The 20,805-nt window shown below is 41.7% G+C and overlaps 1 protein-coding gene and 1 pseudogene across 1 annotated transcript; one reads left to right on the top strand and one right to left on the bottom strand.

Moving 5' to 3' along the window:
- Window positions 1–920: 920 nt before the first annotated feature.
- Window positions 921–2,709, top strand: LOC147465133 (uncharacterized; annotated as a pseudogene).
- A 13,177-nt stretch (window positions 2,710–15,886) lies between these two features.
- RKF3 (receptor-like kinase in in flowers 3) lies at window positions 15,887–18,937 on the bottom strand. The gene has a single exon (XM_086518356.1). It carries the CDS (start codon window positions 17,998–18,000, stop codon window positions 16,132–16,134), a length of 1,869 nt encoding a protein of 622 aa, XP_086374482.1. The 5' UTR covers window positions 18,001–18,937; the 3' UTR covers window positions 15,887–16,131.
- Between the last annotated feature and the right edge of the window lie 1,868 nt (window positions 18,938–20,805).

The following is a 20,805-nucleotide window of genomic DNA, read 5'->3' as shown; positions in this document are numbered from 1 at the left end:
GTATATGCATTAGCCTGGCTTATTGATCAAATGGTCATCTTCTGTCGGGAGTTTTCTATGGAATACAGAACCGATTGGCTAGCATCTCGTTCAGCAAGTGAAGCATACCATGTTCAGGAGATTATAAGAGCTGGGTATCTTCTACAGGACAAGAGTAGAAAGTCATTTGAAGAATTGTATGTAGACTTAAGCCATATGCAATTGGATGGGACCAAATGTCTACGGCCATTGGTAGAAATGATGCCAGCCTTTTATTGAGTTAAAGTGAAGTTTCCTTGTAATAGGATATTGGCTATCGAACATGTAACTTTCTTTTGGACACCAAATGCTGGCCCTGAAAGATGTATTTCATTTGTTTTCAATTAATGTATCTCAAGTGTTTTTATTTTGTATATTTTAAATATATCTTTTGTAGTCGCAAAGATAGTTTATGCTATGTTTTTGAAATTTATTGGTAGATGGCTCCTCTTGGACGACCTAAGAAAAATAAAAAGCTGAGGACCATTCAAGAAGTCCTTGGCTTGCATGATCCTCAACTCTCTCTTGACAAAGAGGTTGGTGAGGCGGCTACTACAGCTTTCGGTAACACTGAAGCTGAAGGTAGCTCAAGAAAAAAGAAGTATGCTCGACGATGGATAGAAAGCTGGAGGATACCTCATCCTTGGGCTTTTCCAACAGTTGATCATGATGGAAAAGAGAGAGTCAAATGTAGGTGGTGCATCTTTGCACATAAAAAGACTCAATTTAGTGGAGAAGGATCTTCAACCTTGCAAAGTTCTGCATTAGATGAGCATGCGACGTCAGGTCTGCATTCAGATGCGAAGGCAATATGGAATGCTCACACTAAAAAAACCACAATTCGCATAGAGAAACACATTGAAGTGCTAACAGATGAGGAGAGAGAAAGAATCATCTCAGTCATGCAAACTTTGTGGTTTGTGGTTCGTAGAAATTTGCCTTTTGATGAGTTTTCAAAGCTTTGCAATTTCCAGCGTTTCATGCGGACACCAAATATGCCAATTGCAAGTGAATATTCAGCTTATATGAGCACAAGTGCAGGAAAAGAGTTTGCAAATGCCATCAAACAAGTCTATTGGGAGAGATTAAAAGAGGAAATTGTTGCTAGTCCCTTTTATTCTTTGCAGATTGATGAGAGTACAGATGTAAGCACTCAACAATACATGATTCTTTATGTTACTTATATGCGGGAAAATGGCAATGGCTGTATATGCACGTCATTTGTGGATTTATTGTATGTCAAAAATGCTGAAGCTGAAAGCTTGTATTCTACCTTGATAGCATTTCTGGACAAAATGAAGCTGCCATTGCATAAAATGATAGGCATTGCAACTGATGGTGCCAGTGTTATGATAGGTGCTAATAATGGTGTGGTTTTGAGATTGAAGAAGGTTGTGCCGCATCTTTTGAGTTTTCATTGTGTTGCACATAGAGAGTCTTTAGCTACAAGTGATGCATTCAAACTATACAAGGAATTCAAATTTGTGGACAAAGTGGCCAGAAAGTTATATGAATGGGCTTCCAAATCCGCAAAGCGACATCTATCATTGGCAGAAGTTGTAAAGGACTTCAATCTTGGTCGCAATGGAAAACTGAAGTTGTTAAAAATGCATGATGTTCGATGGCTCTCAAAAGGGCAAGTTATGATAAGGATAGTGCGCTTAATGCCGGCTTTATTGACTGTCTTGAAGGCAGAAGAAGCGGACTTGTATGTATACCTCACAAACTACAAAATACAGTTTCTTTTACACTTCTTTGCAGATGTCCTTGGAGAGCTCAATGTCTTGAGTTGTAAACTTCAAGAGGATCACATTGATATCTCTGCTATTGGTAACCATTTGAAGGCTTCTATAGAGTCTTTGCAAATGGCTTTTCTAGGGAATGTATTTGGGTGTGAGGCTATGTACACTCAACTTTTTTTGACAAAGGCGATAAATCAACATGGCATCATTGATTACATTGATTCCTCAGGAAATTCACATTCTCATCAACTACATCTTGGCCCTATGTGTGACGAGGATGTTCTTGATCCACATGAAACTTTGCACGGGGTGGTGAATAATCTGGCTTACATGGCAATTATGTACATCAAAGGCTTGGTGGAGTCATTGTCAAATCGTTTTAAGGTTGATTTTGATCTCTTTGAAGCGGCAAAGTACTTTAGCCCGAAGGATTATGATCAAGACTTGCAGAAACTAGATTTCTTTACGATAAGGTGGCTAGATGTATTGTGCAAATAGTTTGGAAAAGGAGCCAGCTCTTTCATTAATGAAGAAGAATGCAAAGGAGAACGCAGATCTTTTATCACACGAATTCGTAACTGCTTCAAAGGTAAGAGTATGCATTCAGCTTGGCAAGATTGTTGCAACCATGAAGAATGGGAGGTTTCTTTTCCATGGACCATGAAATTATGGAGAGCTCTGCTTTTACTTCCACTTTCATCAGTTGCCTGTGAAAGAGGCTTCTCAAAAATGAATAAGATAAAAAACAAGTCTCGTAATAGATTGTCTCTTCCATCATTGGGCTTAGCAATGTTTGTTGGACTCAATACTCCGAAGGCTTCATGTCCTCAAGATGTATTGTGGGAAGAATGCTTTGATATGTGGAAATCTATGAGGAAACGAAGGATAGCAAGCTTGGAAACAAATTGATTGTTACTATGGAATTTTATTTGCTTAGATATTCAGCCAAGCGATATGATTTTGTATCGAGGGCTCTTTTGCATTGTATTGGTATTGAAGGACTTCTAATCTTATTTCAAGGCAGTTTTGATTTTCCAATTTTGTACTTTAATGATAACAGTGAATTCATATTCATTATGTCATTGGTTTCATTTTCTCTATTTCTATGTAATTTCAAAAATTTACTAAGTTGTGGTCCGTGGATTGTGGTTTGAGAATACGTTGTTTAAATAATGAATTTTGTCAAAGTTATACTAAAAGGATGGTTAAAATGCATGGAAGAGTGTGAGATAAGTGAAATATTAATGTATGGGAGTATACAATAAGTGAAATATTAGTTTTCTTGGAATTTTGATGAAGAAGGGTGCAAAATTTTCCTTTTGTTCATTAGAAGGGTAAATGTAAAATTTGCCCTTCATTGTAGAAGGCCATAAGCTGCACATGCCTGTCATTAGACATTTGGGGTAGCCCTTCAAATCCTATCATTGGTCGTCGTCTTTTCCTAAGCCGTCATCTTGCTGAAGTTGAGGCACTTGGGGAGGCTAGAGCTGCTCAATAGACGAGTACTATAAGTCACATTGGTTGATGTGTTGAGTTACTATTAAGGTAGCGGCGGCTGACAGGGTGCGTGCCGCTGGCGGTGAATGGGCTCTCGACAATCGTATGCTATGGTACGTCCTTAAAAAAGCTTTAGTCGATGAATGTTGATGTTAAATAAAGAAAAACCAGACCCGGGGGAGGGGGCGGGGGTGGCGCTCCCCTTCCTTCCCTTCCTGTAGGGAAACCAAGTGTAAAACTATGGGGTAAACACCACCTACCGATGGCAGCACCTCATACCAAGCCACCCACACATAGACGTACATCCGGTGGCCATCGTCAGTAGGAAAACCTCCGATCGTCGAGGCACATCAAATCCATACACCAGCCGAACCTGTAAGTCTGTAGTCGCGAGAGCTCTCTCTCTACGTCTGACTATTGCTATCACTACTCATTTGGTCACGTCCCCTATACACAATGTGGCTTTTGGCAGGATATTCCCTAATCGGCCTAACCAATCCACTCACAAACCCTACCTCCCAACGATATGTGGCATCGGTCCCATCTACACAAACGAGATGGCACGAAAAGGTTGGATGGTAGCGACGTCTCCCAAAGCATGAATTCATAGAGCTCTGACCCCCTTGCCCCCATCCTCAGTGAGCTGCATACATGAACGAAACCAAGAGGGTTTGAATTGCAAGCTTGGCTTCATGACTATCGTCCAGACTCGATGGATGATTACTCTTCTGCAACGACAAGCTTGGGTTTGTGACTGTCGTGCTGAGTCGTTCGGTCAAGCTTGACTTGCTTGTGTAAGGGGTCCAAAAACTCATCGAATAGTTAGCAGTTTCGCGGACTGTTTTGAGGAGTTTTAAAGAGCTTAAATCATAGCAAAGTTATAAACGAGTGTTTGCATGCTCTATTTTGCAAGAGAAAGACGTAAGTAAACTTTTATACGTTGCAAACAGGGTCATATTCTAGTCTGGCTAAGAGAGAGAGAGAGAGAGAGAGAGAGAGAGAGAGAGAGAGGGGTCTACAGATACAACCGACCTACAGACGAGATAGAGACAGAGAGTGGTCCGCTGATGCAATCTACCTCAAGATTTTTTTTTATTAATGTCCTCAAACAGTCCGCATCGGCGCAGACTGTTTTAAGACTTTTTTTTATTATATAATTTTTGAAACACTTGTAGATGTGTGTGTGTGAGAGAGAGAGAGAGAGAGTCGACATGGATGATGATACATTGGTAGTGACTTCCAAACCTAAAAAACAAACTTCTTCAAATAGTCCCCGTCGACGTGGACTCTTTCATGAGGTCTTTTTTAAAGTTTTGAAAGCGAAGGGTTGCAGTGTATGGGGGGCAATTTTTTCATTCCTTGAGATATTTTGGCATCCATATGCGCGACAAAAAGAGAGAGAGAGAGAGAGAGAGAGAGAGAGAGAAAGAAGAAGAAGAAGTCGCTTGTGAGTGGTGAAGCAGGAAGCGTGTTGGGCACCCTCATGCCACTGTTTTCATAGGAAACTTGTATGACAAGGTGGATGAGAGGGTTTTGTATGACATTATGTATTTATGTTTCAAGCTAGACCTCTAGTGGACATTTATGTGCCTCGTGATAAGGAAAGAAAGCGACATAAAGGATACTAGTACGGTCGGCCGCCTTGGGCGGCCTCTCTCTCTCCCCCTCTCTCCCTCTTTATCGCGTGCAGAGGGCCTTGTTTTTGTTTTGGACTTTAGCCTTCATGTCGCAGATTGTAACACGTGTAAAGGGCTCCCCCTTCCGCCATATTATGTTAGTAGATGCATTCGCTTTTCGTTCACTTGCACCGTTAGTTTGTTCATTGGACTTGTGTCCCTCCAAAAAAAGCTTCTTAGCTTCTCGATATCTGGTCAAGATAAGCAAGCTAATAGCCATGAAAGTCCTCATTGAGAGGGTATTAATATTAGTATGTTACCTCACATATGATTTCATTGTCACAGCTTTCGCCATGCAATTTCTCTAGTTTAGCAGGGACGGAGCAACGACCTAATTTCTCTCCCCTAGCACATGTTTAAGATTATAATACTCTTTTAGTGTCTCTTGGGTAATCTAAGTTGAGAGCCCATTTTACCATCATGAATATCCTTACACTCATGGTAGGTATTGATATGGAAGTTAGTTCGACACCTCAGCAGTTGGGAACGCTCTTGTAGCTTGTCTAATTGGATAAGAGGGGAAAAATCAATTTCACAAACATACAAAACTCTCACACTCTCTAAAGGGTAGATTCAGAGACGAAATTTTGCAAAATAACCATCATTTTTTGCAATTTAACTCTATTTTCTTAAAATTTTCAAGTGGATTTTCTCCTTCTTCCCCTTCTTTCAACCGGCTTATTTGGTTTTCAACCGGCTCAAGGCTAAGCTGGGACACACTTTTCTCGAACACTGAATAGAATGGACTGCTAGTCGCAAGAAGTTTCTTTGCTTAGTCATTCTTAATATCCATATCATGCTTTCCAGAGAGAGAGAGAGAGAGAGAGAGAAGAAGAAGAAGAAGAAGAAGAAGAGAATTTGAACGTCGTAAGAAGCTATCCCAAGAGACCTTAAAGATCTATCTGACGAGGAGAATTGAACTGAAGACCTGTAAGTCAAGAGGGAAATGTCATAGTCAAATTTCTTAGCTCACTTGCAGACGTAAGAGAGAGAGAGAGAGACACACACACACACACAAAGAGAGAGAGAGAGAGAGAGAGAGAGAGTCGGCCTGGTAGTGACCTCCAAAAACAAAAACAAACTCCTAAAACAGTACGGGGCTGGTGTAGACTATTTCACGAGTTTTTTTTTTTACTTTTAAAAACAAAGGGCCTATGCAATTTTTTCAAGAGATGTAGTACTCCACGACAATTCAACCGCCTTGAATTTCATTGCTAGCTTGTAGCACCACCCCAACACAATTGGATGCCACTATTAAAGTCAAGCTTCTGAGACACGATGAAGGGGAGCTCTTTTACAAAGATGTCCTAAGGCAGAATGCATACCACAAGGCGTCAAATGACCTCCCAAGATTGATTGCAATACCATAAGGCTTCAAAAGAACTAAGTGTAGACATGTAGTAGTGTTAGTGTGTATACGCGCTTCACCAGGGGCACTTTTCTCCCACTGGGTTTTTCCCCCTGGACATCTGGTGTGAAAGGACACCTTATCTCTTAGGGTTTCATATAAGCTTTGTAGCTCTGAGTTTGTATACACAATTATTATTCCAATACAGAGAGAGACTACAGAGATCTCGTACACAAGCTCTGTGTCTTCTCCTTCTCCATCTTCTTCCTACTCTGAGTCGCTGTCTTCCTTCTGTTTCCTGTTTCATCATCTTCAACAATTGGTATCAGAGCGAGGTGATTTCCAGAGCCTCTACTTGCGTTTTCGCGTCCGCGCGCGCAATCGCAGTTTTCAGGCAGTTTTCGGAAAATTTGTTCGTGGGAGCATCCTCGACGTTCCGGGAGTATTCTGACCAGGCGACCTGGGGTTTTACCCCCCTTTCGAAGCCGTTCGAGCCCTCAGAATTTCGTTCTGAGCAGCGTAGCAGAAGTTACTTTTCCGAGGCGTTTAGATCAAGAGGGTGTGCTTTCTGACAGATTTTCTTCAGGTAAACAGTTCTTTTGGGAAGCAGCTTGTCTTAGCTTTGTGCTGAGATTTTGTGTAGAGTTTTGCTTGGATTGGAGAGGAGATTTGTGAATCTCTTGGAGGTTCTTTTGCTCTCTTGTGTGCATCTACAGTATGGCTCAATCTACGGAGAAAGAGATTTTTGGTGCGTTTACATCCGAAGACAAATTGGATGGTACCAACTATTCTCTTTGGTCTTTTATGGCCAAAAATGTTTTGGTTGGTAAAGGATTGTGGGATTATGTATCTGGAGATGAAGTTCGTCCAGGTAGCATTGCACCTGCCACGCCTGGTCGTGGTGTAGCTGTTGGTGCAGGACCCTCACAAGTCACTCCAGAGCAAAAGAGATGGGATACTAAAGATGCACAGGCTATGGCTGTGATTGCCTTAACCATAAAGAGGACAATCACACCACATATCAGATCTTGCAGAACTTCTGAGGATGCTTGGAACACTCTGCAAGCTATGTTTGGAGGAAGAAACGCTGCCAGAATAGAGTTTTTGAAGAAACAACTTGACAAAATACAGATGGACGAAGGTGACGATATTGTCGAGCATCTTACAAAAATCAGGGATCTTAAAGAGCAATTGCTTAGCATTGATGAAGTGATTCCAGAGAAGGACTTGGTTTCCAAAACACTCAATTCACTACCACCATCTTATTTGACTTTTCAGACTTCTTTGACTCTGTCTTTGCGAGCTAATCCTGACCCTCTTCATTTTGAAGAGTTAGTGGCTTTGCTATTGCAGGAGGATCAATCACGTAAGAACAAGTCTTTACAGGTGGATGGTATGGATCATGCTCTTGTTGTACAGAACAAAAACAGGGGTAAAGAGAGTGCTCATCACTCCAAGTCTAGTGCAGGACAATCTTCAGAGAAGTCTAAAGGTGATTCCGACAAGTCCAAGAAGAAAGGTAAATGTCACTACTGCAAGAAACCTGGTCACTACATTAGTGAGTGTAAAAAGCGAATTGCTAAAGAAAAGAAGAAAGAGTCAAGTTTGGTTGTTTCAGCTTCTGGTGATTCTTCTACAGCTAAAGAAGAGTCTGCAAACTTTGTGCAGGATTCTTATGCTTTTGTAGTATGTTCAGATTTTTCTGCTTACAGTGTTGACAAGACACAAATGATTTGGTACTTTGATAGTGGTGCATCCAGGCATATTACTTCAAGGAAGGATTTGTTTTGTTCATTGGATGCAGCTCCAGCAGGAAAGAAGGTGACATGTGCAAATAATGCTTCTTATCCAATCAAAGGCGTTGGTAAGATTTTGATTACCATTTCAGATGGTTCAGATTTATGCTTGCCAGATGTCTTATATGTTCCAGGGATCAAGAAGAATTTGTTGTCTGTATCCTCTCTTGCAAAAAATGGTCTTTGGGTCATTTTTGAGGATGACAGATGTGTTGTACGAGATCGAGAGAATGGTTATTCTCTTATCACTACAGGTACGCTGGAAAATGGACTATTTGTGCTAGATCGTTATGAAAAGCAGATTCAGGTATGTATTGCAGAAACAAAGACTCAGGCCATGCAGGATGCTGAGTTGTGGCATGCTAGATTTGGGCATGTTAGTTATGGCAGTTTGATGACTTTACAACGTCATAATATGGTGCATGATTTGTCTTTATTGGAGATGCCACCAAGACATGTATGTGAAGGTTGCGTTCTTGGAAAGATGCACAGATTTGCATTTTCGCAGGATGGTTCAGTTAGAGCGACACGAAAGTTGCAACTTGTACACAGTGATGTATGTGGTCCTATGAGGACGCCATCTATAGGAAACAGCCTTTATTTTGTGACCTTCATTGATGACTTTTCCAGGTTTTGTTGGGTGTATCCACTCAAAGCAAAGTCAGACGTGTTTGCAGTTTTTCAACATTATGTCGCCATGGTTGAAAATGAAACAGGTTGCAAAGTACAGACTCTTCGTACCGATCGAGGAGGTGAATACATGTCAGGTGCATTTAAGGATTTTTTGGGAAAGAAAGGCATTAAACACCAATGCACTATGCCATACACACCACAACAGAATGGTGTTGCAGAAAGGAAGAACAGGTCTTTAATGGAGACGGCTAGATGTATGCTCAAGGCTAAGAGTTTGCCTCATAAACTATGGATGGAGGCAGTTGCTTGTGCAGCACATGTTTTGAACAGGTGTCCTACTCGTGCCTTGAAGACCATTACTGCATATGAAGCTTGGTATGACAAAAAACCTTCAGTCAGTTATCTTCGTGTTTTTGGTTGTCTTGCTTATGCTCACATCCCTCAGCAGTTACGTGGGAAGCTTGATGATAAGGCAATCAAATGTATATTTGTGGGGTACAGTAGTGGAAGTAAAGGTTATAGACTTTACAATCCTGCTACAAACAAGATTTTTGAAAGTCGTGATGTAATTTTTGCAGAAACTACTGCTCAACCTATGGTTGCTTTTGATGTACCTCATATGCAGACACATGATGTATTTGAAGGTTTGCTTCCTTCTTTTGTGGAGAATCAAGAATCACAACAGGTTGATAATCTTGATCAATCTTTTGATCAGCATGTGACACCTCATGATGTAGAGGAAATTGTGCGTGAAGAGCAAGAAGTTCTCAGGGAAGAAAGAACCTTGCCTAAATGGGTTCAGAAAACTTTGCAGGATAGCAAGTTGGATGCACCGTTGCCACGGAAAACACGTGCTGGTACTACTTTTGGCAGAGAGCAAGTAGATTTGGCTTCCTTTAGCACTCTTTGTGATGCAGATGAGCCTGATTCATTTGAACAAGCTTTAGAGTGTGTTCAGTGGAAAGATGCTATGCAGCAAGAAATTGATTCTATTCATAAGAATCATACATGGGATCTAGTGGACTTGCCTACAGGTAAAAAGCCTATTGGTACAAAGTGGGTTTTTAAGGTAAAAAGGAAACAAGATGGTACTGTTGACAGGTACAAAGCAAGGCTTGTGGCAAAAGGCTATGCGCAACAGAAAGGCATAGATTATGATGAAACCTTTGCTCCTACTTCTTGTGCGTCCACAATTAGATCACTAGTTGCAATTGCTGCTCATCATGGTTGGAAAGTGCATCAGTTGGATATCAAGACTGCTTTTTTGAATGATGATTTGCAGGAAGAAGTGTATGTAATTCAACCAAGTGGTTTTGTTGTAAAAGGTCAAGAGCAAAAGGTATGTAGATTGCGTAAAGCTTTGTATGGTCTCAAACAGGCTCCAAGAGCATGGTATGAGAAGATACATACTTATTTGATTGGCCAGGGATTTCAGAATAGTCCAACAGAAAGTACTTTGTATGTCAAAAAGAGAGATGGAGTTCTCATTATGCTAACACTTTATGTGGATGATATGCTTCTTACAGGCAATAGTGCAGATGAAATTGAAGCGTTTAAAGATGCTTTGAGAAAAACCTTTGAGATGTCTGATCTTGGTTTGCTACATTATTACTTGGGTATTCAGTTTGTGCAATCAGAGGATGGCATATACATGTTGCAGGAAAAATATTTGCATAAAATTTTGGACAAGTTTGGTATGCAAAATTGTAAGCCAATCTCTACACCCGTAGAAACTGGATCAAAGTTGAGCATGCATGATGCTGGAGAACCTTTTGATGTACATACTTATGCAGCAGCGGTTGGTTGCTTGATATATTTGGCAGGCAACACTCGTCCAGACATTCAATTTGGGGTTTCACAAGCAAGCAGATTTATGCACAGCCCAGGTATGCATCATTGGCAGGCTGTGAAGCGCATACTTCGTTACCTTTCAGGTACCCCTAATCTTGCCATGTTCTTTCCAAGGGGGGATATGTATGGAAAGCACAGTTCTATGCAGCTTCTTGGTTACAGCGATTCAGATTGGGCTGGTGATTTTGACACACGACATTCCACAAGTGGCAATTGTTTTTTCTTGGGAAATGCATGTATATCTTGGCTAAGCAAGAAGCAACCCACAGTGGCTACATCAACTTGTGAAGCTGAGTACAGGGCAGCTTTCACGGCAACAGTTGATTGTGTATGGATACGCAGGTTATTGGCAGATCTTTGTGAGTGTCAACAGGCACCCACTACCATTTTCACTGACAGTCAGAGTGCTATTGCAGTTGCAAGGAATCCAGTATTTCATGCAAGAACAAAGCACATAGAGGTTCACTACCACTATGTCAGGGAAAGGCTACATGCAGGGGAGATCACACTAACTTACTGTCCTACACAGGATAACATTGCAGATCTATTTACGAAGGCATTATCACGAGAAAAGTTTGAAGCTTTCCGAAAAGCTTTGGGCTTACTCTCATACACATGATGATCTGCTACCTTGTACGGATTCACACTATCACTACAGGGGGGATTTGTAGACATGTAGTAGTGTTAGTGTGTATACGCGCTTCACCAGGGGCACTTTTCTCCCACTGGGTTTTTCCCCCTGGACATCTGGTGTGAAAGGACACCTTATCTCTTAGGGTTTCATATAAGCTTTGTAGCTCTGAGTTTGTATACACAATTATTATTCCAATACAGAGAGAGACTACAGAGATCTCGTACACAAGCTCTGTGTCTTCTCCTTCTCCATCTTCTTCCTACTCTGAGTCGCTGTCTTCCTTCTGTTTCCTGTTTCATCATCTTCAACACTAAGCTCCTAGCTTGTCCTACAAAATCATCAAAAGAGCTGATATAGGTATACATCCTACGTAAAGCTTAGTTGAGGGTGGGTGCTTCTATAAGTATAAGAAGTGATTGCATGTGCCTATGCTAATTTTTAATGTTCGTATCTTCCTCTTTCTCACCCTTCATATCTCTCTCCTCATAGTGTGTGCTCTTAATATATGCTCTTCCTCCAAGTTTCTCAATAAACGACAAAACAAAGATGCTTTCTAGCTATTAATAAGAGACTTCAAAATTTGTGAGAAAGGTGCTCGGTTTTTTTTTTGCTCGAGAATGTTCGCTCGCTGTTTGGTAAGAATCCTTGTTGTAGAGGTATAAGAAATTGAAACAAAGCATATGTAAAGGAAATAGATTTTGTCATTTTTGTTATAGTTGTCTCTGCATCTTAGTGTCACTTATTTGCATACAATGATAGGATCTGCCGTGCACCAAAACCAGAACGCGCATGAGCAAGATCATAAATCTGCTAAAGCTAAAGTTGATTAACAAGAACTTCAAATCAATACGAAAACAATTTCACTTAGAAACATCTCCTAGGCCCATGGGTACTAGGGATTTCCCTAAAAAAACCCTTAAAATACATAAAACCTCTCATGTTGCACTAGAGTGTTTTTACCCTCCCTTAAAAACAAAACCACTACCCTTAAATATATACATTGTTAACACAAGAAGATTTAGAAATTTTCTCATGTTGAAAAAGGGAGCCTTTTTCAGTGTTTTTCATACAATGCATAACATCATGAGCTCATGCTCAGGAGGCACCGCATACCTAGCTAGGTATGATTGGGGGCAGGGGACCCCCGGCCCCCCCACCGGGCCGGCGGTCCCCTGCCCCAATCGCACCTAGCTAGGTATGCCATGCCTCCCTCACAGAAGCGCATGATGTTGAGGAGTCATAATGTGGGAATTATTGTGAGAATTTGTACAAAACTTCTTGTGGTTGGAGGAGGGGGTTTAAAGACATGTAGACACCCATAACAAAGGGAGAGGGTTGTTAATACCAATCATCCCAAGTAAACGTCAAGTACTAATGGGCTTGTGTTCGTTGGATGGTGGCAGATATAAAATATTTTCCTTCATCGGTTAGGAGTCTCCTATCCTTCTCTTGACAATTCAAAAAGTAGCAATTTTAATCGAAAAAGAAGATTGTTTTTTCCTTACTTGTAAATTGTATCACGATCAGATGTCAAAGTTAATGTCCTTTATGTTTTGGTATTTTTTTTCTATTCTAGAGGGGATTGAGAGTGTCCTAGTGGACCAGATCTAAAATGCTTCTATGTATCTGATGGTCTCGTGGAATTGCATCTATTTTTTGGGATTTTATGTATTTACCCACCTCCATCTGACCGAGCTTTGTCTCGAACATATGTGAATTTTTTTGCTCTTTCGAGTATAGTTTCTGACATATTTTCAACCAAACAAAAAAAGTTGAATCTTCCATCCGATCACGAAGAGCAACTTGAATCGAAGATCTCGAGGTACACCTGAGACCTTTCACAACACATCAAATGTGATGCCCATCTTAGAAGCACCTCCAATGTAAAGGGTCTTTGAACCACCCTCTAGATTTTAGAAGGCCTTCTCAATGAGGATTAGTGCAAGTAAGCTATACCTTTCCATCCACAATCACAAGTTTAATTTTTGTTCTATTTTGCAATTTAAAAAGTTGGTCCACCCACCAACTTGCTAAAGGTTTGCCTATGGGACTGGTTTAGCTTTGAATAAAGGGCCTTCTAATGTGGACGGCCCTCCATTTTGGTAGGCCTATGTGAAGGCCATCTAAGAGCCAGGTTGCACCATGGGTTAGTGGGGGAAAGAGGGGTAAAACATTGCACAAGGTCGCACCCACAATAGTAGATGAAAAAGGTTGGAGTTTCTATTTTCAAGGAGATCATGAGAGGTATTTGATTGGACATGGCAAGCATGTGTTTAAGGAGTGCCTCTCACTACCTAAAAGATAGCTTATTCCCCTCCTTTTTCAAAATGCTAGTGGAGTTTGAGCCTCGTAGACTGCAAGATATGAAATCATCGCCTCAAAAGAAGTCAAATTCTCACTAAACAAGAGCAGCTACCCTGCTTGCTCGTTTAGCACTTCCTTTTCTCAACCCATCGCTTCAGACAGTTGACCATCGATTTGCAATCGATGATGGTGCGTCTCCTAAACCGGGTGATAGGGTTGTAAGGCTATTGAGAAGGCTCACGCGACCAAGCTCATAGGTTTCCTCTTAAAGGTGACCAGCCACACTGGTCATGTTCACACCCTAATGTCCACCTGGACTTTGGACAATGGACATCCTCTCCTCTATGGCATGGACTGAACATCAAAGGAAACTCTTAAAATAAACACAAATGCACTGTTGTCAGAGCAATTACCTGATTATTTAGAAAATAATGCAGGTTGATGTTACACACCATTCGCTCACGGATTGTTCAAACGACACATGCATAGGCTACAATACGACTGGAGGTCATTGCCTACAACAAATCTTCCTATACAAGAGATAGACACAACACGGATCAAAACAGTGATCAAGCAGATGCCATCCATTTCACGCCTTAATCGATGGCGTTGCGACTGCCCACTCGACCAGAATAGTGCACAGTGACTTGCACCCGTTCAACATAATGTTAGACTTTACTCGTGGTAATAAACTCCGCATCGGCATCATTGATTGGTGGATGATGCTTAGAACGCCAGCTAAGCGCGCAACAATTGATGCAGTAGTCTTCCATGACAGAAAAGGCCCTTGTAAATCTATAAGTCGGGGGAACGAAACCTCCCATTGAGGAAAAACGGTGTGTTAAGAGTCTTCAATTCCTCATCCACATCACTACCACATATCATGGTAACAAGGGTTGTGTGTGAATCAAGGAACCACTACAAGAAACCAATGCATTTCTAAAATAATACTTCATGACATGAAATTATAAATCAAAAAATTCAAAGAGAAGGAAATTGAAATATATTTACCTTTGATAAATTGAAGTGGGTAGAGGCAAAGTCCTAGTTTCAAAAGCTGCATTTGTGAGATTAAGGTGTCCATGTGCTTGTAAATTAAGTACAGCTACAGGATTCTTGTTGTACACATTACTTTGTAAATAGTATTTTGCTTTCTTGTATGGACTTGGTAATTTTATTTTGTTATCATATGTTGGCCATCAATTCCTACCCACAAATTTGTTTTCTCAAAATTGTGGAGATAAGTACAAGTATAGTAGTCGGTTTAAAGCTTAAGATGAGGCTTTACACAGACTTAATCTTATATTTGCACGTGCAATGTTTTGAATGCAATGCATAAAATTACGCAACTACTACTTTATGTTCAACTACCCTATACCCAATATTGCTACCTATTCATCTCCTTAATTGCAAGGAACTAAATCCACACAAAATTTCACAAAAGGATCAAGCTTAGTACATAAAACAACTGCTGCCCACTTTTTTCTATCCATGGATTGCTTCACAAAGTTGTAGAGAATTATAAGGATGCAGCCAAAAGGTAACCAATGTAGATGTTGGATGATAACATGATAACAAGGACCTCACAATAACCCACCCTTCCTTATACTGTCATTCCGAATTTAAGCAGCACCTTGGAGTTCTAAGCATTGCACCATGATCATTCAACTTTCAACTAAAACAGTTATAAACTCCAGCTTTGCATTTAAGCTTCCTCGCGAGAGCTGAAAGATCGGAAACCAGAACCACTGGACAATGCATCCGGCCCGCCCACGAATGCTGCATGTCACTAATATCAACTGTAGCATGTGAACTTAAGAGTATGTGTACCCCAAGTTCAATTTGAGACTACACCGGCACATGCTGAAACGCAGAACTTAAACATCCAAGAATAAGTGGGATGAAGCACTTGCACCAAACCCACAATCAAAACACTCACATGCCTAGAAGATGATTAAGTAAGACTTCACAGAAAAAAAAATCACAGCTACTTAAAAATCACATAAAAAACAGAGATAACTCAATGACTTCACTTTACCTAAAGTGCCTTGAAGTAAGAAACTCCCTTTTGCAATGAAACATCCATGATGCCCTTCAAGAAGCTACAATTATAAACTTTAACTTCCTCCGGACTTTGATTAAGCGGTGATAGTGACAATAACGCAAGTACTTACATGTTCCAGCAGTGTCACAAACGACAGAGTTCAAATTATTGCACCTGATCATTCAACTTTCAAGTAGTAAAATTATGAGCACCAGCTAGCATGTAAGAAACATCAGAAATCTAAATAACCTACTAAGTTCCCAGTTAGCTTGGAAGGTTAAAGCTGCACCATGTGAACTTTAGTATGTGTACCCCATGATCAGTTTATGACTACATCGTCACATGCCGGAACGCAGAAATTATACATCCAATTAACACTACTCTCAACTTTGTCACATGTATATGTTTATACAACTACTATGTTACAAAATCGGCATACAGTGAAGCCAAATAAAGCTCAGTAGCATTGATATGAAGGGACTATGCCAGGAACCCCAATTCCATTAAAAATGAAGGGTAAGAGAATACTTGTAAATGCTGAGCCGGAAAACACTCATTGAACGGAAGAGAAAGAATCGACTTGTGAGGTCATTTTATTGAGCTTCCTCGCGAGCTGAAGGATTGGAAACCAGAACCACTCGACAATGCATCCGGGCCACCCACAACATGCTCTATGTCACTAATATCAACTGTATATGCAAGAGGGCGGTCCGGCAATGGAGGCAAAGGCTGGTCATTCTCCATTATCTTAAGAACTCTATCCAATGTGGGTCTAAAGGGAACCTGTGGATGGGCACATAGCAAGGCGATGAGTATAAATCTCTCCATTACTTCTGGAGATCCCAAGTCACCCATCTCTGGATCAAGTGCCTCCAAGACCTTCCCCCTTTTCACCAAACCCCACACCCAATCTGTGATGAGGACCGAACCCTCTCCTGCACTTGGTGCTGCCTTCAAAATCGCCCTTCCTGTGAAAAGTTCCAGCAGCAGAACCCCAAAGCTATAGACATCGCTCTTTTCTGTAAGCTGCCCATAGAGCACATACTCCGGTGCCAGATATCCTTGTGTGCCTGCAACTCTCGTCGTGACATGTGTCGCACCTTCAGGAGTAAATTTTGCAAGGCCAAAGTCAGCGACACGTGCATTCCAGTTGGCATCTAAGAGAATGTTGCTGGCTTTGATATCCCTGTGTATAATGGCTGGCTGAACTTCTTGGTGAAGATACGACAGGCCTCTCACAATGCCTAAGGCTATGTTTTGCCTTCTAGACCAATCCATCCTGCTTCTCTTTACAAATAGATGGTCATGCAAACTGCCATTGGGCATGTAATCATAAACAATAATCCGCTGATAACCCACAACATCAGTCTTGTCCACACAGCAGCCTTGAAGAGCAACCAGATTTCTATGTCTCACACTGCTAATCACCTCTAATTCATGAAAAAACTCAGTATCCCCAGCTGCAGAAATATTCTTGAACCTTTTTACTGCAATCTCAGACCCGTCCTCAAGCGTGCCCTTATACACATTGCCATAACCTCCTGTTCCAGCAATGTTATGCCTAGAAAAATTGTTTGTTGCGGCTTTGATTTCAGCTATGGTGAACCATCGTAGGTTAGAGTTGGCCTTAGCCATTTTCTCTTTGCTGATCTCTACCTCTTGTTTGTTGCAGGCTGCTATGTGCTTTCGGCGGCGGAAGTAGAAAAACAAGGCCACTCCCAAAACAAGAATAAGAGTGACAGCAGCTCCCACGCCCCCATAGATGTACTTCATGTGATTGGCCCCATCATCCGCTGAGAAGTCTGCAATATTAAACAGGCACCGGGCTACATCATCGTGAGATGAGTTGGGTGCTGATCCTGAGGCATAAAGAGACATGACATCTTGGCAGCTGTTGATGCTATTGAAGGAGCTATCTGAGAGATGGTTAATTGTAGTTTGTGACACCGCAGCTGTACATGCAGAACAAAGGCTGAAGCTCTCAGTAGAAGCATTTTCACATTGCTGGGTTATCGTCAACAATTCCACTTGTGGAACAATTTTTTCGAGTTCTAGCACTGAGGTAATATTCATACAGCCTGCTGAGCTGCGGGCAATTGAGGATGTGGTGAGATTGCAAAGCGCCCGCACATTCGATGATATGCCGAATGAGGTGACCTTCTGGTCAAATCCATCCCAGCAAGCTGAGGCCGACGTATCGGGCACCAGAAAGAACCCTGTTGAGGCCACATATTCTACAAGCACAGCATGAAAAACTTGTTTGAAGCTTGTGCATCTAAAAGTGACATTAACTGAATCCTTCACCTGGTTCCCAAGATTTGCAAACTGATCCAGCACAGAGAAATTAAGGGGACATGAAGACGAGGGAGCAGGAGCAGGGGTAGATTGGGTAAAAGCGGGCAAAGCCAAAGAAGAGAGACAAAGGAAGCACAGGAGAAGCGAGTGGAAGCCAGTCATTGAAGTAAGCCTTCTGATATGCTAGGTGGGTAGATCAAAGGCCATGACCAAGGATGATGCTAACCTGAAGCTCTGTGTAGCCAACCAGTTAAAACTGCATAAACTCTGCTCTCTTTCTCACAGAATTGAGCAAAAAAGGGTTTTTATGGCACAAGGAAAGGCTACTTCCCCACGCATTGCAGCCGCAAAAGATTACGGCACGGGGTGCTTGCTTCGGATTAGGATGATTAAACATGCTCTGTTTCTTACTCAAAGCAACATAACCTGCTATTGGTCGCTGCTAAACATGCCCTGTTTCTTACCCACCTGCTCTCAGCCGCCGCCCCATGAATCAGGTGCGTTGCAGATCAAACTAATGAAAATGCCCTGTTTCTCACTTAGCGCAAAATCGCCTGCACTTTGTCAGCTCTCACACAGCGGTGCACATTGATGAGATATTAAGAAATTGTAAAGCACCACGCAACTCTGAAGGACAAGGATTAATATAACAATATACCCATCAAAAGATGAACATGAACAGAGGAGGGAGAGGGACACGCAGCAATATGCCCTAGCAGCCTAGTCAGACTGCTTTTTTTTGCATCGAGCCTGCCAAATTCCAATTACATGTGTACGTGCAAAAGGAAGAAGGGCGCCTGCGCTGTAACTAGCTCGTTGAAATGTTTGTATGTATACAGCCGCCTCTGCTCCTCCCTCATCCTGTGCCGGCCCTGCTCATACATACCCTCTAGGTAGCGCACGCTGTTCTCGACAGTAGTTGGTTGTCACACGTACAGTCAGCTGGTTGCCACGAGGCGAGCTGCCTAGCTAAAATGTCGTCCACACGCTCCAATTGCCCATTCGACTCATGGAGCATTTGAACCTTCTTCCACTGGCCTCCATGGCATGATTTTGTTGACAATGAAGTGCATTGCTTCGTTTGCCACTTCTCTCTGGAGTGACACTTGAGTTTGTGTTTTCTTCTCTCTTGAAGGCCGTGATAAGCACATGCACGGACTCCTTCTTTGCAAAACTAGTTTGTGGTGGATGACCCTGTAGACATAGAGAGAGGTGTATACTTGTGGCACATTGTCTCTTCGTTGCAATATATGTCCCAAAGAGACAAGGCCATGACGCTTTGTTCCACTGGTCTACATGGCATGCTTTTGTTGACAATGAAGTGCATTGCTTCGTTTGCCACTTCTCTCTGGAGTGACACTTGAGTTTGTGTTTTCTAGCAGATTCTTCTCTCACTTGAGTTTGTGTTTTCTAACAGATTCTTCTCTCTTCAAGGCTGTGATAAGCACATGCACGGACTCCTTCTTTGCAGAACTAGTTTGTGGTGGATGACCCTGTAGACATAGAGCGAAGTGTATACTTGTGGCATACTGTCTCTTCGTTGTAATATAAGAGGCAAGGCCATGACACTTTGGGTTGTGTTGCAAAGCGACAACCGCTCTCCACATGCAAACACCCCAGATTAGACCTTGCAAACTTGTAGCATTGCTCAAAGCATTAATAAGAGCGAAGTAATATATGTCCCAAAGAGGAAAGGCCATGACACTTTGGGTTGTGTTGCAAAGCGACAACCGCTCTCCACATGCAAACACCCCAGATTAGACCTTGCAAACTTGTAGCATTGCTCAAAGCATTAATAAGAGCGAAGAAATCACTAGTAACAAGAATAAGTGTACCGAAAAAGGAAATGTGCAAGGGGAGGTTGGTCCTAGTTGATTTCAAATTGGTGTGCCCAAAGTACCAGACATTTGCAATCGTTGGACACTGCAGGAGTTTGAAATAGGTTTTCAAACTAAGGACGAATTGGGTTTTAGAAAAGATCGCATGATTTACAAAGTTGCTTAACACTTTTCTTTTTCAGTGGCCATCTTAACGTTGAATTTCATGATGTGGGGAAATCTATTTTTTAGATATGTTTTAAAGACGGTTAATAGTCGAGAGGAGCAATTGGCAAAATGTGTCATCTACTAACATAATATGGCGGAAGGGGGAGCCCTTTACACGTGTCGTAATTTGCGACTTGAAGGCTAAAGTCCAAAATTAAAAAAAGCCCTTTTGCACGCGATAAAAAGGGAGAGAGAGGCCGCCGAAAGCGGCCGGCCGTACTAGTACTTCACAGTGCTTGGGTGACATGGATGCTAGATGTCTTGTCATTCTCAGCGCACAACAAATTCTTGATGAGCTTTGTGTCTAAGGCGAGGCCTCTTGAAGTCCCCAACATGGATAGGCAAAGAAATCATTAGACCATCTTTAGGCGGAAGTAGAAGAAGAGTTTAAACATGGTCTCTGTAAAAAAAATTGGGCAAGGTCACATTCGTGGACTTGTTGGAAATAGGGTCTTCTCACACACAATTGGGAGAAGATGAAGAAGCTCAAGACACACAACAAAAAGTATGTAGTGCTTAGTGTACAATGGAAAGATAAGTTAGCCCTAAAATGATGGATGTATATACAATGCATGGGAGAAAAAACCTCCTAGTGAGGGAAAAAAATGCACGGCGGTCCTAAGTGTGTTCACACATATCACTACCACTTATATATGGTAACAAATCCCCCCTGGGAGTGATGTGGCGAACAAGAGCTGGCACAGATTTACAGGGGAGTGCCATGCCCTGAGGACATGATCAATCCACAAAGAAGAGTAAGCCCAAATCTTTGCGAAAAGCTTCGAACTTCTCACGAGACAATGCCTTTGTGAAAAGATCTGCAAGACTGTCGTGTGTCGGCACATAAGCCAAGCTAATCTCTCCTGTTGAGAGTCTCTCTCTGACATAGTGATAATGCACCTCAATGTGCTTTGTGCGAGCA

Source organism: Adiantum capillus-veneris, chromosome 1 (assembly GCF_014529385.1).
Source record: "Adiantum capillus-veneris isolate H3 chromosome 1, ASM1452938v2, whole genome shotgun sequence".
Taxonomy (NCBI): Eukaryota; Viridiplantae; Streptophyta; class Polypodiopsida; order Polypodiales; family Pteridaceae; genus Adiantum; species Adiantum capillus-veneris.
Note: the sequence above shows the minus strand (reverse complement) of the source record. Positions and strands in the feature narration are given on the sequence as shown.

What these genes read in the sequence shown, in the direction of transcription:
- RKF3 (XM_086518356.1), bottom strand. Translation starts at nt 18,000, where the DNA reads ATGACTGGCTTCCACTCGCTTCTCCTGTGCTTCCTTTGTCTCTCTTCT.